The sequence below is a fragment of the Rhinoderma darwinii genome, chromosome 1, assembly GCF_050947455.1.
Source record: "Rhinoderma darwinii isolate aRhiDar2 chromosome 1, aRhiDar2.hap1, whole genome shotgun sequence".
NCBI lineage: Eukaryota > Metazoa > Chordata > Amphibia > Anura > Rhinodermatidae > Rhinoderma > Rhinoderma darwinii.
Window position 1 is genome coordinate 239,840,088 of NC_134687.1, and position 17,129 is coordinate 239,857,216.

General features: G+C 42.5%; 1 protein-coding gene across 2 annotated transcripts in view; it reads right to left on the reverse strand.

The window, feature by feature from the left end:
- Nucleotides 1-17,129, reverse strand: part of PDE4C (phosphodiesterase 4C) — a 224,205-nt gene that overhangs the window by 29,546 nt on the left and 177,530 nt on the right. For both annotated transcript variants that reach the window (XM_075863060.1, XM_075863068.1), the window contains one exon: nucleotides 7,205-7,387. In XM_075863060.1, coding sequence (XP_075719175.1) covers nucleotides 7,205-7,387 — 183 coding nt within the window. The remainder of the gene's footprint in view (nucleotides 1-7,204; nucleotides 7,388-17,129) is intronic.

Sequence of the window (17,129 nt, forward strand, 5' to 3'; positions counted from 1 at the left end):
ACACAAACACATACACAAACCCACACATATACAAAAACACACACACACACACACACACAAACATATACACAAACACACCCATATATACACACACACACACAAACACACACATATACACAAAAAAATACACAAACATATACACATACACACAAATACACCCATATATACACTCACACAAACACACACACACACACATATACACAAACACAGACACACACACAAACATATACACACTTACCTTTAGCGGAGCGCAGACTTCTCCTTGCGACGGGTGCCTTCCACTGCATCTTCTGCGCATGCGCCGAGATGCGCGTTCACGAGCAAATGACATCCTCTGCTCAGGACGCAGAGGATGTCATTACGCATGCGCGGCCACCGCTAAAGGTAAATAGCGGTGGCCGGGAACCTAGGCAACGAGCAGGATACAAAGAGGGACCGACCGCAACTTCAATCAAGAATAGCAAGAAAACGACATCGCTGGACGACGGACAGGTAATTAGAATTCTTCTTATTTTTACATGGGGGAGCTTTATAGCTTCATTTATCAACTTGGGACAACCCCTTTCAGTCTTGGTGTAGAGGAGAAGGATTTGGGTTCTTAGAGCACTGGGCTGACTTTTCATTGGGGTACAAACTGTATTCTGCAGATGATTTGCACCTAAATGGAAGGGGGTCCGCTGTGCTGGGGGAGAGAATTCTAGCTGGGGTGGTGGAGTATTTAAACTAGGGCTGAGGAGGGAGGTCAATGTAGAAAAAAAAGGGGTAGCCAGGTTAGAGAGGGGTCAGACTATATTGGTGGGGGGAGAAACAGAATGTGGGGAGAGGACGTTTCGTTACAGAACGGCAGTGTAAATAAAAATGCCCAAATAATGTCAAATCACATTTCTGATAATAAAAGTGAAAAACTGACAGGCAAGTTAAAGTGTATGTTCACAAATGCCAGAAATCTAGCAAGCAAAATGGGGGAGCTGGAGGCCTTAATACTGGAAGAAAATATAGATATAGTTGGTGTTGCTGAAACATGGCTGGACTCTTCACATGACTGGGCTGTAAATCTACAGGGTTTTACACTGTTTCGGAAAGACAGGACAAATAGGAAAGGCGGTGGTGTATGTCTGTAAGTGAGAAATGATATGAAGGCGAGTGTGAAAGAGACAATAGTGGGTGAAGATTGTGAGGAGGTTGAAACCTTGTGGGTGGAATTACAAAGGGAGGTAAACACTGAAAAAATTACTTTTGGTGTAATCTATAGACCCCCCAATATAACTGAGGAGATGGAAGGTCAGCTATATAAACAGATGGAGCGGGCTGCACAGGCGGGTACTGTAGTGATAATGGGAGATTTTAATTTCCGGGATATTAATTGGTGTCATGGTTCGGCTTCAACTGCAAAGGGGAGACATTTCCTCAACCTGTTGCAGGAAAATTTTATGGGCCAGTTTGTGGAAGACCCGACTAGAGGTGAAGCTCTGTTGGATCTGGTCATTTCTAATAATGCAGATCTTGTTGGGAATGTCAATGTTTGTGAAAACCTCGGTAACAGTGATCACAATATAGTTACATTTTACCTATACTGTAAAAAACAAACGCAGGCTGGGAGGGCAAAAACATTTAATTTTAAGAAAGCCAAATTCCCCAGGATGAGGGCTGCAATTCAGGATATAGACTGGGAAGAACTAATGTCATATAATGGGATAAATGGGAGATTTTCAAATCTACTTTGAGTTATCATAGTGCAAAATTTATTCCTATAGGTAACAAGTATAAACGACTCAAATTAAATCCCACATGGCTTCCACCTTCTGTGAAAGGGGCAATACATGACAAAAAAAGGGCATTTAAAAAATACAAATCTGAGGGTACATCTGCAGCCTTTGTAAAATATAAAGAGCTTAATAAAATCTGTAAAAAGGTAATAAAATTAGCAAAAATACAAAATGAAAGGCAGGTGGCCAAGGATAGTAAAACAAATCCCCAAAAATTCTTCAAGTATATAAATGCTAAAAAGCCAAGGTCTGAACATGTAGGACCCCTAGATAATGGTAATGGGGAGTTGGTCACAGGGGATCAAGAGAAGGCAGAGTTACTAAATGGGTTCTTTAGCTCTGTATATACAACTGAAGAAAGAGCAGCTGATGTAGCCGGTGCCAGTGCTGTTAATATATCAGTTGATATACTGAACTGGATGAATGTAGATATGGTCCAAGCTAAATTAAATAAAATAAATGTGCACAAGGCCCCGGGACCAGATGGGTTACACCCTAGAATTCTTAAAGAGCTTAGTTCAGTTATTTCTGTCCCCCTTTTCATAATATTCAGAGAATCTCTAGTGACTGGTATAGTGCCAAGGGACTGGCGCAGGGCAAATGTGGTGCCTATTTTCAAAAAGGGCTCTAGGTCTTCCCCGGGTAATTATAGACCAGTAAGCTTAACATCCATCGTGTGGAAAATGTTTGAGGGGCTATTGAGGGACTATATACAGGATTATGTGACAAAAAATTGTATTATAAGTGACAGCCAGCACAGTTTTACTAAGGACAGAAGTTGTCAAACTAACCTAATCTGTTTTTATGAAGAGGTAAACAGAAGCCTAGACAGAGGGGCCGCTGTGGATTTAGTGTTTTTGGACTTTGCAAAGGCATTTGACACTGTCCCCCATAGACGCCTAATGGGTAAATTAAGGACTATAGGTTTAGAAAGTATAGTTTGTAATTGGATTGAGAATTGGCTCAAGGACCGTATCCAGAGAGTTGTGGTCAATGATTCCTACTCTGAATGGTCCCCGGTAATAAGTGGTGTACCCCAGGGTTCAGTGCTGGGACCACTATTATTCAACTTATTTATTAATGATATAGAGGATGGGATTAATAGCACTATTTCTATTTTTTCAGATGACACCAAGCTATGTAATATAGTTCAGTCTATGGAAGATGTTCATGAATTGCAAGCGGATTTAAACAAACTAAGTGTTTGGGCGTCCACTTGGCAGATGAAGTTTAATGTAGATAAATGTAAAGTTATGCATCTGGGTACCAACAACCTGCATGCATCATATGTCCTAGGGGGAGCTACACTAGTGGATTCACTTGTTGAGAAGGATCTGGGTGTACTTGTAAATCATAAACTAAATAACAGCATGCAGTGTCAATCAGCTGCTTCAAAGGCCAGCAGGATATTGTCGTGTATTAAAAGAAGCATGGACTCACGGGACAGGGATGTAATATTACCACTTTACAAAGCATTAGTGAGGCCTCATCTAGAATATGCAGTTCAGTTCTGGGCTCCAGTTCATAGAAAGGATGCCCTGGAGTTGGAAAAAATACAAAGACGAGCAACGAAGCTAATTAGGGGCATGGAGAATTTAAGTTATGAGGAAAGATTAAAAGAATTAAACCTATTTAGTCTTGAAAAAAGACGACTAAGGGGGGACATGATTAACTTATATAAATATATTAATGGCACATACAAAAAATATGGTGAAATCCTGTTCCATGTAAAACCCCCTCAAAAAACAAGGGGGCACTCCCTCCGTCTGGAGAAAAAAAGGTTCAACCTTCTTTACTGTGAGAACTGTGAATCTATGGAATAGCCTACCGCAGGAGCTGGTCACAGCAGGGACAGTAGATGGCTTTAAAAAAGGCTTAGATAATTTCCTAGAACAAAAAAGTATTAGCTCCTATGTATAGAAATTTTTCCTTCCCTTTTCCTGTCCCTTGGTTGAACTTGATGGACATGTGTCTTTTTTCAGCCATACTAACTATGTAACTATGTAATAAAGCACAGAAAAAACATGTTGTTTATACTGCACGGTGAACGCTGTAAAAAAACAAAAAAAAAACAAAAAAAAAAACAGTACTAGAATTGCTGTTTTTTGGTTTCTTCATCTCCCAAAAATTGAATAATGATAAACAAAAAAAAAAATGGCATGTATGCCAAAATGGAACCAATAAAAATTACAGCTCGTTCCACAAAAAACAAGCCCTCACACAGCCCCGTCAACGGAAAAATAACACGTTATGACTGAGAGTCACACTGACAGGAAGCTTATGTGAACCGGCCTCCGGCTGGTTCTCATAGGCTGCTGTGCATGGCAGACCCGGGGGCCGTTGTATGGCCTCCGGTTCTGCCTTATAACCGACTGCAGCACCTGCAATCGGTCCCCGGGAAAGTTTGTTGTAGCAACAAACTTTCCAGTTTGTTGTAGTAACAAACTTTCCAGTTCGTTGCTACAACAAACTTTCCCTGCGATCACATGACCGGGACCTGAACCAATTAGGTCCCGGTCATGTCTCCGGGACCAGAGGCAGGGGTTAACAGCGCGATCCGGGTGTCAGCGCTAGTCTGAGACACCCGGATCGCGCTTTTAACACCCACCGTGAATTCACTGCACAGAGCCCAGCAAATGCCGACGTGAATTTACTGTGGGCGGTCGGGAAGCGGTTAATAAAAATAAGAGGCTATTGTGGGCTAAAAAGCACAGGAGCTGGATGACTAGTCAGTGAAAGAAGGTTGTTTTCACAAACTAATTGAAGTTTGAGGTGTTTGGGTCCAAGAATAAGAAGTTTGTTCCTTGTGCGACAGGTGAGCGCATGATTGCAGCGGGCATTCAGCCCACGGTCAAGAATGGAGGAGGTTTCATTATGGTCAGGGGATGTTTTGGAGGTGGTGCGGCTGGTGAATTACTAAAGATCTAAGGAATCATGAACTCCAAGTGCCACCACAACATCCTGGTGCTCCATGCCACCCCATCCAGAACCCGTCTTATAGGTTGTGGTTTCACACTACAGCAAGATAACAAATCTAAAAAATATCTCCTGTCTTTCCAAAAAGTATGTTCAGTCAAAAGAACGACAACAGGTGCTGAAGAACATGGATTGGCTGCCCCAGAGTCCCGAATGCAATCCAATTGAACTCCTTTGGGATCATATGGACAAGTGTGTTCGAGATGTGCAAGTTACAAGCCAAAATCACCTTTGGGAGTTGCTACAAGAGAAGAGGGCTGCAATCAAAGCTGAAACTTTAGACAAGTTGACCAACAAAATTCCCCCGCGTTTGCACTGCTGTGATCGCTGCGAAGGGTGAACACTTCGATGAGAGAAAAATGTAAGGAAATCAAGGCTCAATTCATTTGTAAACAATATTCAAGAGTACAAAATATGTTAATTTGCCTAAATACAGTAAATGTATGTTCATCACAAACCAGCTTCTTTTGTTCATATACATAAATTAATAATTTGGTTAGTGTATTGAAATTAACGAGCAGTGGTGTATGCAGTGCTTTTTTTCACATTTTGTTATGTTGAGGCCTTGTGCTAAAATAAAAAAAAAATCACGTTTTCCCCATCATTCTGCACTCAATACGCCATGATGACAAAGTGAAAACAGAATTTTAGAAATTTTTGCAATTTTATTAAAAATGAAAATTTCAAGTTTCGTATGGACTTAATTATTCAGACCCTTTGCTATGACACTTGAAATTTAGCACTGGGGGCCTCCCATTTCTCTAGATCATCTTTGAAATGTTTCTACACCTTGATTGGAGTCCATCTGTGGTAAATTCATTTGATTGGACATGACACAACCCCTGTCTATATAAGGTCTCACAGCCGACAATGCATATCAGAGCAAAAACCAAGCCATGAGGAAAGAACTGCCTGTAGAGCTCAGACAGGATTGTGTGGAGGCACAAATCTGGAGAAGGGTACAACAAATTTCTGCTGCACTGAAAGTTCCCAAGAGCATAGTGGCCTCCATAATTCTTAATTGGAAGAAGTTTGGAACAACCAGGACTCTTCCTAGAGCTGGCCACCCCACCAAGTAATCGGTGGAGAAGGGCCTTGGTAAGAGAGGTAACCAACTCGCTCTGGCTGAGTTCCAAACATCCTGTGTGGGAGAAACTTCCAGAAGGTCAACCATCACTGCAGCACTCCACCATTCTGGGCTTTATGGCAGAGTGGCCAGAAAGAAGCCTCCCTTCAGTAAAAGACACATAAAAGCACGCCAGGAGCTTGCAAAAAAGCAACAAGATTCTTTGATCTGATGAAATCAAGATTTAACTTTTTGGCCTCAATTCTAAGCGTCGTGCCTGGAGGAAACCAGGCACTGCTCATCACCTGCCCAATACCACCACTTCAGTGAAGCATGGTGGTGGCAGAATCATGCTGTGGGTGTGTTTTTCAGCGACTGGGACAGGGAGACTGGTCATGGTTGAGAGAGAAATGAATAGCGCAAAGTACAAAGATATTCTTAATGAAAACCTAATCCAGCGTCCTCAGACTGGGCCGAAGGTTTACCTTCCAACAAGACAATGTAAGCACACAGCCAAGACAACACAGGAGTGGCTTAGGGACAACTCTGTGAATGTCCTTGAGTGGCCCAGCAAGCACCCTGACTTGAACCCAATCGAACATCTCTGGAGAGACCTGAAAATGGCTGTCCACAGATGGTCTCCATCCAACCTGACAAAGCTTGAGAGGGTCTGCAGAGAAGATTGGCAGAAAATCCCCAAATCCAGGTGTGCGAACCTTGTGGCATCATACCCAAGAAGACTGGAGGCTGTTTTCGCTGAGTACTTACTTTAATTTAATATTTTAGTTTTTCCTTTTCAATAATTTAGCAAATATTACTAACATTATGTTTTTACTTTGTCATTATAGCGTATTGAGTGCAAAATGGGGAAAATCTTGAATTTTTATTTTAGCACAAGTTCTCAACATAACAAAATGTGAAAAAAATGTAAAGGGTCTGAAGACTTTCCCGAATGCATTGTATAAGACTCACATCGAGGCTGTGATAGTAATAAACAGAGAAACTGACTTCCTGTCCACACCTGAGACGCTGTCGCTGCTGGAGAGTCCTATTGCTGGTCACATGACACAGCTGAGGACCAGAAGGGAGTGGATAACTCAGAAATACAGCCACCGGTAAGAAGATTACCGTCACCACAATTTACATAATATGCCTCTCTGATGGGCCAACGAAAAAAACATTTTTGTGGGAGTGCACCTTTAAGACTGGAATTATACATGCAATTTTAGTGGCAGTTTTTTTGCGCTAAAGCCAGGAGTGGATCCAAAAAGAAGGAAAAGTATAAAGGAAAGACTGATATGTCTCCTCTCTTTTGTATTTTGCTCAAAAAACTGCCTCAAAAACTGCACGTGTGAGTCCAGCCTTAAACAATTAATTTAACAAAGTGGAGAAGTACCTGGGATTTTTCAACAGAAGCATTGTGCTTATCACACATGGGACTGATCTCCATTCCCTTTTCCCGCTCTCGATCTCCCTGATGGAAGAATTCAACAATGATCCTATCTGTCCATTGGCGATACAGCTCCAGTGGTTTGGTGGGATTGCTGAGGTCTGCACAGTGAACCATGTTTTGAAGGACCTAGGAAGAGAACAATGGAAAATATGTAAATACTATTTATATCACTAAAGAGTGGAGATATTTCAGACACTAACATGCAGTATGGGGACCCAAACTTTCCAAATTCACATGCAGTTCTTACCACGATAAAAGATAACGTGAACTCTGAAAAATATAGATCATTAACCACTCATGGTCTACATATAACTCTGCAGGGATGTTTCTGAAAGATTAGAAAATTTTACAGCTGTAGGGGACGGGATCTGGCTATAGACAAGGCAGAGACAATTTATTACTGTCCCTGCCTTCCTGATCGCTGTATAAACAATGCTCAATGAGAACCAGGTATACAGATCAGAGCAGTAATGATGCTGCCTGCTCCAGTCCCAGCGGTAGCGGCAGGAGATGCTGGGTTTTAGTAGACCCAGATCAGCTCTGCAGTGTATCTGAGAAGGCTGTATTTCGCCTGTTACTGGGGCTAATATGTCAGCCCCAGTTACAGGGGAAATCAGCAATAAAATAAATAAATGATGTAATGTAAAAGTGTCACAAAAAAGTATTTTGTGACCTTATTAGGGGTACAATGTGTAAGATAGATAATGAAATAAAAACTAAACCCCCAGAAAATAATAGTAAAACAAAGAAATAGAACACGAATAGAAAAACGAACACCACCATTAGCCCAAACTACAGTTTAAAAGCCCTGCCCTTAAGGCCAAAAATGATATATCCCCTATGTAAAAACAATTGTAACAGAAAGGGTATGTGCACACGAGAAGTGGCTTTTACGTCTGAAAAGACAGACTGTTTTCAGGAGAAAACAGCTGCGTCGTTTCAGACGTAAAAGCTCCTCCTCGCATTTTGCGAGGCGTCTTCGACGCCCGTAATCTTGAGCTGCTCTTCATTGACTTCAATGAAGAACGGCTCAAATTACGTTGCAAACAAGTGTCCTGCACTTCTTTGCCGAGGCAGTCAATTTACGCGTCGTCGTTTGACTGCTGTCAAATGACGAAGCGTAAATGACAGGTCGTCTGCACAGTACGTCGGCAAACCTATTCAAATGAATGGGCAGATGTTTGCCGACGTATTGTAGCCCTATTTTCAGATGTAAAGCGAGGCATAATATGCCTCGTTTACGTCTGAAAATAGGTCGTGTGAACCCAGCCTAAATGACAGGTCAGGGCTCTCTCCCAGAAAAATGCAGTGGACAGTTCGCAATCCAATGAGGGTGATGCCCCAGAGGAAGCCGGAAGGGCGAAACCCAGGGTCGGGCGAGAGTGTTTGGCGTGGCGCCTAGAAATTTTAAAGATTTTTACTTACCTTGATGCTTTTATTTCTTGTTACTTCTGTGAGTATGGATTAAACTTGGCGCGGAGCAATCTTTTTGCAGAGGGTGTTGCACTATGTGTCTTCCTTTTTCCATCTATTAGAGACATAAGATCCTTTTCCTACCAGGAGTTCTTTGAATGTGGAGGGAGACGATAAGGAGCTTGGTGGAACTACAAGGATAAGAATTACCATCCACACCCTCATTGGATTGCGGACTGTCCACTGCATTTTTCTGGGAGAGAGCCCATACTGAATGATATTGGACTGTTACCAGTGCCGTCTGAGCGGTAAACTTCACTGTACTTTATATATGCTATTTAGGGTATTTGTTGGATCATACCCAATTTAGTTTTGCCTGCTCCGGTCTGAGAGAGATTTTGTGGGTATTTGAGCCAAGAGAAACCACCATTATATTTGTCTAAATGACAGGTCGTCGGCACAGTACGTCGGCAAACCCATTCAAATGAATGGGCAGATGTTTGCCGACGTATTGTAGCCCTATTTTCAGACGTAAAACGAGGCATAATACGCCTCGTTTACATCTGAAAATAGGTCGTGTGAACTCAGCCAAAGGGGGATTCAATTGAAAAATATTATTTTAAATAGGAAGAAGGAAAAAACGGCTGGCACTGCTGAACCAGAATCACTTGTATAAACGGAGTATATCAAATGGTTTTCTTATCTTTGCTGATTGTAGCAGCCAAGTTGCCAGGAGGTGCTCATCGATCAGCACAGCACAATGTAGCTTGAATAAAACGAGATAGAAGATATCGAAGCACTCACCGAATAATCAACAAACTTCTTTATTCCTGGATCTCGGTCAGGATATGGAATTAGCCTACGGCCTTGAGGAAGCGTGTACGTACGTGAAACGGCCGTAGGCTAATTCCACATCCTGACCGAGATCCAGGAATAAAGAAGTTTGTGGATTATCCGGCGAGTGCCTCGATATCTTTGAAAAATATTATTTAGTGGCACTTTGTAGTATTAACCCTTTCATGCCGCCAATCTGTATATTCACGTCCTTTTCGCACATACCCCGTGCAGCCAGGACGTGTATGTACAGATCTCTGTTCCAGCCGGCGTAGCGCTGTGAAAAGCGCTCGGACGCCGGCTGTGTCAGTGGCTCCTCAGCAACCTGTTCTCTGACAGCCGAACAGATTGGTTCGGCTGCAGAGAATATGATCACCGGTATTAACCGCTTCCTGACCGCCCACTGTAAATTCACGTCGGCGCTTGCTGGGCTCTGTGCAGCGCCGACGTGAATTCACAGTGGGTGTTAAAAGCACGATCCGGGTGTCTCAGAGTAGTGCTGACACCCGGATCGCGCTGTTATCCCCTGCCTCTGGTCCCGGAGACATGACCGGGACAGGATTGGTTCAGGTCCCGATCATGTGATCGCAGGGAAAGTTTGTTGTAGCAACAAACTGGAAAGTTTGTTGCTACAACAAACTTTCCCGAGGGCCGATTGCGGGCGCAGTTGCATAGCAAAACCGGAGGCCATACAACAGCCTCCGGTCTGCCATTCACGGAAGTCTATGAGGACCAGCTGGTCCTCATAAGCTTCCTGTCAGTGTGACTGTCAACGTCACACTGACAGTTTATAATACGTTACACTACCTAGGTAGTGTAATGTATTATAGCAGCGATCAGTGCTGCAGGTCTTCAAGTAAAAAATAAAAAAGTAATAAAAATGTTTTATAAAAGTGTAAAACCAAAAAATGCTTTTTTTCCTATAAGTTGTCTCTTATTATAGGAAAAAAAATAAACCGTTAAAACCGTACACATATTTGGTATCACCGCGTTCGTAACGCCCCCAACTATAAAACTATAATATTAATTTTCCCGCACGGTGAACACCGCAAAAATTAAAAAACAATACTAGCATCACTTTTTTTTGGTCATCACCCCTCCCAAAATATAGAATAAAAAGTGATCAAAAATTTGCATGTACCCCAAAATAATACCAATCAAAACTACAACCCGTCCCGCAAAAAACAAGCCCTTAGGCTGGGTTTACACGAGCGTGTGCGTTTTGCGCACGCAAAAAACGCGGCGTTCTGCGTGCGCAAAAGGCACTTAGCAGCTCCGTGTGTCATCAGCGTATGATGCGTGGCTGCGTGATTTTTGCGCAGCCGCCATCATTATGACACTCCGTTTGGATGTTTGTAAACAGAAAAGCACGTGGTGCTTTTGTTTTTATTCATCCTTTTCAGTGCTGTTGCGCAATTCACTCTTGTCCCACGGAAGTGCTTCCGTGTGACATGCGTGGTTTTCACGCACCCATTGACTTCAATGGGCGCGTGATGTGCGAACAAATATAGAACATGTCGTGAGTTTTTCGCAGGGGACTCACGCTGCGTAAAAATCACGCACCTGTCTGCACGGCCCCATAGACTATTATAGGTCTGTGCGACGCGCGTGAAAATCACGCGCGTTGCACGGACGTATAACACGCTCGTGTAAATGAGCCCTTACACAGCTTTTTTTTGACTGAAAAATTAAAAAAAATTACGGCTCTCAGAATATGGTGACACAAAAAATAAATAATTTTATAGAAAAGTGATTTTATTGCGCAAACGCCACAAAACATAAAAAAAAAAGATACATATGGTGTCGCCGTAATCGTACCGACCTGCAGAATAAAGTAAAATGTCATTTATAGCGCACAGTGATAACTGTAAAAAAAAAAAAAAGGACAAAAACATTGTCAAAATGTATGGTTTTTTTTTGTCACTTTGCTTGCCAAAAAAATCAAATAAAAAGTGATCAAAAAATCACATGTACCCTAAAATGGTACCAATAAAAACTACAGATTGTAACGTAACAAATAAGCCCTCGCACGGCTCCGGTGGAGAAAAAATAAAAATAAGTTCTGGCGATCAGAATATAGCGACAGAAATTGTGCAGAGTGTCCAAAAGTGGATAAGATTGGGCACCATTTATCAGTGCGACACCAGCCACAAATCTATGAATTATTTATTTAACCCCTTATTATGCCCTGATGTACTCTGCCCAGCTTACATATACCCCCACATTATAAACTGAAATACCAGCAAAACACCAAAACAGAACTATTACCAAGCAAAATCTGCGCTCCAAAAGCCAAATGGCGCTCCTTCCCTTCTGAGCTCTGCCGTGGGTGCAAACAGCAGTGTATTACCACATATGGGGTATTGCCGTAATCGGGAGAAATAGCTTTACAAGATGTGGGGTGCTTTTTATTCTTTATTCCTTGTAAATAGGACATTATATTTTTTCAGAAAAAAAAGTAGATTTTCATTTTCACAGACCTATTCCAATAAATATAGCAAAAGACCTGTCGGGTCAAGATGCTAACTATACCCCTAGATAAATTCCGTGAGGTGTGTAGTTTCCCAAACCACTTTTGGGGAGATTCCACTGTTTTGGCACCACAAGACCTCTTCAAACCGGACATGGTGCCTAAAATATATTCTAAAAAAAGGAGGCCCCAAAATCCTCTAGGTGCGCCTTTGCTTCTGAGGCCGGTGCTTCAGTCCATTATCATACTAGAGCCACATGTGGGATATTTCTAAAAACTGCAGAATCTCGGCAATAAATATTGAGTTGCAGTTCTCTGGTAAAACCTTCTGTGTTACAGAAAAAAATGTATTACATATTTCGCCAAAAAAAATGCTTTAATTCCTGTGAAACGCCTAAAGGGTTAATAAACTTTCTGAATGCTGTTTTGAATACTTTGAGGGGTGCAGTTTTTAAAATGGGGTGATTTATGGGGTCTATCTAGTACATAAGGCCCTTAAAGCCACTTCAGAACGGAACTGGTCCTTGACAAAATAACCTTTAGAAATTTTCTTGAAAATGTAAGAAATTGCTGCTAAAGTTCTAAGCCATGTAACGTCCTAGAAAAATAAAATAATGTTCAAAAAACAATGCAAATATAAAATAGACATATGGAGGATGTTAATTAGAAACAATTTTGGGTGGTATTACTATCTGTTTTACAATTTAGATTACGTTTAAAATTAGAAAAATTATAATTTTTGCAAATTTTCTTTAAAGTTTGGGGTTTTTCACAAATAAGCTATGAATTTATTGACCAAATTTTTCCACTAAACATAAAGTACAATATGTCACGAGAAAACAATTGGATAGGCAAAAGAATTCCAGAGTTATTACCACATAAAGTGACACATGTCAGATTTGAAAAAATGGGGCTGGTCATTGATGCATCGAGGACCCTTGGTCCTGAAAGGGTTAAAAAAATAAATGGAAAAAAAAATGTAAAAAAGAGACAAACTTAAAAAAAAAAAAAAAGAAGCTAATATAAAAACTGGCGACCTGTGTATCTCAGAAAATAAAAAAAGGACACAAAAATTATTAGAAAAACTGAATGATAAAAAAAACGTTATGGTTTTCAAACCTGCATGTAAAAAAAATACGAAAACGTGCCTGGTCATTAACAAAGGAAATTGGCTCAGCCTTGAACGGCTTAGATCAATTAGGGAATGCTTGAGGCCTCATTCACATGGCCGTAGCCGTGTGCACGGCCCGTGATTACGGGCACGGATGGCCAAGGGCTGTCACGCATTTGCTGGGACCACACCAAGGGCCCAGACTAAAGACGATCCCCCACTTTCACTGATTTGGTGACGGCAGAGGAAAATGAGACCCTCCACTGACCAGTCAAGGAGGCGCTCTTTGTAACCCACCTAAGGCTCTTCGACACAATGACTTTGTACCTTCTCACTACCTTAAATACCGCTGAGGTATGATGTGCACCTCATTCATGACCCTTGAATACAGCTCCTGACATGCGGGGCATATGTTCAACACTTCCTTTGCCGCATCCTTGGCATACCAATAGACTTTCTGCCATAACAAAGGATACCTGCAGACTTCCTACTGTTAAGGATCTGCCAGGCACAGCTTCTGTATCCACGCCCATAGGTAATCAGTCTGCACCTGGTTCTATGTCTGTGAGACTGACTCCATCTTCCACCACTCAGGATGGCAGGCTTAGGAGTGGGAGAGCCTATCACAGCCTGGCCAGACGGAGCTAGCTCCCGCCCTCTGTCTATTTATACCTGCCTTTCCTGTTCCTCCTTTGCTTGTGATTCTTCTCGTGTGGTTTCCTGGCCTTACTGCAGCTTCTAGCTATTTGACCTTGCTTCATACTGACCCCGGCTTACGGACTACTCTCCTGCTCTGCGTTTGGTACCTCGTACACTCCTGGTTTGACTCGGCTCGTTCACCTCTCTTGTTGCTCACGGTGTTGCCGTGGGCAACTGCCCCATTTCCCTTTGCTTGTGTCTGTTTGTCTGTCGTGCACCTACTGAGCGTAGGGACCGTCGCCCAGTTGTACCCCGTCACCTAGGGTGGGTCGTTGCAAGTAGGCAGGGACTGAGTGGTGGGTAGATTAGGGCTCACTTTCTGTTTCCCTACCCCCCTGTCATTACACTATCGAGGTACTCTCGTCCCAGTGACAGTTACTGACATTTGTTTGGCCAGGTGCTACTACTGTTTCGGCGGAGTGGCCCAGTGGGTCCACATTCCCCAGTGCCGTGATACTCTGGGAGGAAAATTCTTATATGTTGAAATGGGAGGAGGAGATGGGTAGAGAGTTGGGGATATCCCAGGGCAGAAGGATGACTTATAGTACTTTTAAACTTTCTATCAATACAACATTGATTAAAGCAGGATAAAAAGTTCTTCTACACTACCGTTCAAAAGTTTGGGGTCACCCAGACAATTTTGTGTTTTCCATGAAAACTCACACTTATATTTATCAAATGAGTTGCAAAATGACTAGAAAATATAGTCAAGACATTGACAAGGTTAGAAATAATGATTTTTATTTGAAATAATAATTTTCTCCTTCAAACTTTGCTTTGGTCAAAGAGTGCTCCATTTGCAGCAATTACAGCATTGCAGACCTTTGGCATTCTAGCTGTTAATTTGCTGAGGTAATCGGGAGAAATTTCACCCCATGCTTCCAGAAGGCCCTCCCACAAGTTGGATTGGCTTGATGGGCACTTCTTGCTTACCATACGGTCAAGCTGCTCCCACAACAGCTCTATGGGGTTGAGATCTGGTGACTGCGCTGGCCAATACATTACAGATAGTATACCAGCTGCCTGCTTCTTCCCTAAATAGTTCTTGCATAATTTGGAGGTGTGCTTTGGGCCATTGTCCTGTTGTAGGATGAAATTGGCTCCAATAAAGCGCTGTCCACAGGGTATGGCATGGCGTTGCAAAATGGAGTGATAGCCTTCCTTATTCAAAATCCCTTTTACCTTGTACAAATCGCTCACTTTACCAGCACCAAAGCAACCCCAGACCATAACATTACCTCCACCATGCTTGACAGATGGCGTCAGGCACTCTTCCAGCACCTTTTCAGTTGTTCTGCGTCTCACAAATGTTCTTCTGTGTGATCCAAACACCTCAAACTTCGATTCGTCTGTCCATAACACTTTTTTACAATCTTCCTCTGTCCAATGTCTGTGTGCTATTGCCCCTTTTAATCTTTTCCTTTTATTAGCCAGTCTCAGATATGGCTTTTTCTTTGCCACTCTGCCCTGAAGGCCAGCATCCCGGAGTCGCCTCCTCACTGCAGACGTTGACACTGGCGTTTTGCGGGTACTATTTAATGAAGCTGCTGTAATGACGGGGTAGGGAGACAGACAGGTGAGCCCTAATCTACCCGCCACTCAGTCCCTGTCTACTTGCAACGGCACGTCCTAGGCGACGGCGTACAACTGGGCGACGGTCCCTACGCTCAATAAGTGCACGACAGACAAACTGACAAGGGTACACAGAAGCTAAGGGAAATGGGGCAGTTGCCCATGGCAACACAGTGAGCAACAAGAGTAGTGAACGAGCCGAGTCAAACCAGTAGTGCACGAGGTACAAATCGCAGAGCAGGAGCGTAGTCAGTAAAGCCAGGGTCAAAAATGAAGCAAGGTCAATAATCATAGCAGGAGCAGCAGAGCCAGGAAACAGAAAAGAATCACAGGCAAAGGAGGAGCAGGAAATGCAGGTATAAATAGACAGAGGGCGGGAGCTAGCTCCGTCTGGCCAGGCTGTGATAGGCTCTCCCACTCCTCAGCCTCCCAGCCTGACTGGTAGAAGATTGTGTTACTCTCTCAGACTTAGGAGCAGGTGCAGACTGATAACCCACGGGCGTCGACACAGAAGCTGTGTCTGGCAGATCCTTTACAGCTGCCAGTTGAGGACCTGTGAGGAGTCTATTTCTCAAACTAGAGACTCTAATGTACTTGTCTTGTTGCTCAGTTGTGCAGCGGGGCCTCCCACTTCTCTTTCTACTCTGGTTAGAGCCTGTGTGTGCTGTCCTCTGAAGGGAGTAGTACACACCGTTGTAGGAAATCTTCAGTTTCTTGGCAATTTCTCGCATGGAATAGCCTTCATTTCTAAGAATAAGAATAGATTGTCGAGTTTCACATGAAAGCTCTCTTTTTCTAGCCATTTTGAGAGTTCAATCGAACCCACAAATGTAATGCTCCAGATTCTCAACTAGCTCAAAGGAAGGTCAGTTTTATAGCTCCTCTAAACAGCAAAACTGTTTACAGCGGTGCTAACATAATTGCACAAGGGTTTTCAAGTGTTTTCTAATCATCCATTAGCCTTCTAACACAGTTAGCAAACACAATGTACCATTAGAACACTGGAGTGATGGTTGCTGGAAATGGGCCTCTATACACCTATGTAGACATTGCATTAAAAAACAGACGTTTGCAGCTAGAATAGTCATTTAGCACATTAACAATGTATAGAGTGTGTAAAGGGAAGTGTCCCTATATATATATATATATATATATATATATACACAGTGAAGGAAATAAGTATTTGATCCCTTGCTGATTTTGTAAGTTTGCCCACTGTCAAAGACATGAACAGTCTAGAATTTTTAGGCTAGGTTAATTTTACCAGTGAGAGATAGATTATATCAAAAAAAATTAAATAAAATCACATTGTCACAATTATATATATTTATTTGCATTGTGCACAGAGAAATAAGTATTTGATCCCTTTGGTAAACAAGACTTAATACTTGGTGGCAAAACCCTTGCAGTCAGACTTTTTTGTAGTTGATGATGAGCTTTACACACATGTTAGATGGAATTTTGGCCCACTCCTCTTTGCAGATCATCTGTAAATCATTAAGATTTCGAGGCTGTCGCTTGGCAACTCGGATCTTCAGCTCCCTCCATAAGTTTTCGATGGGATTAAGGTCTGGAGACTGGCTAGGCCACTCCATGACCTTAATGTGCTTCTTTTTGAGCCACTTCTTTGTTGCCTTGGCTGTATGTTTTGGGTCATTGTCGTGCTGGAAGACCCAGCCACGAGCCATTTTTAATGTCCTGGTGGAGGGAAGGAGGTTGTCACTCAGGATTTGACGGTACATGGCTCCATCCATTCTCCCATTGATGCG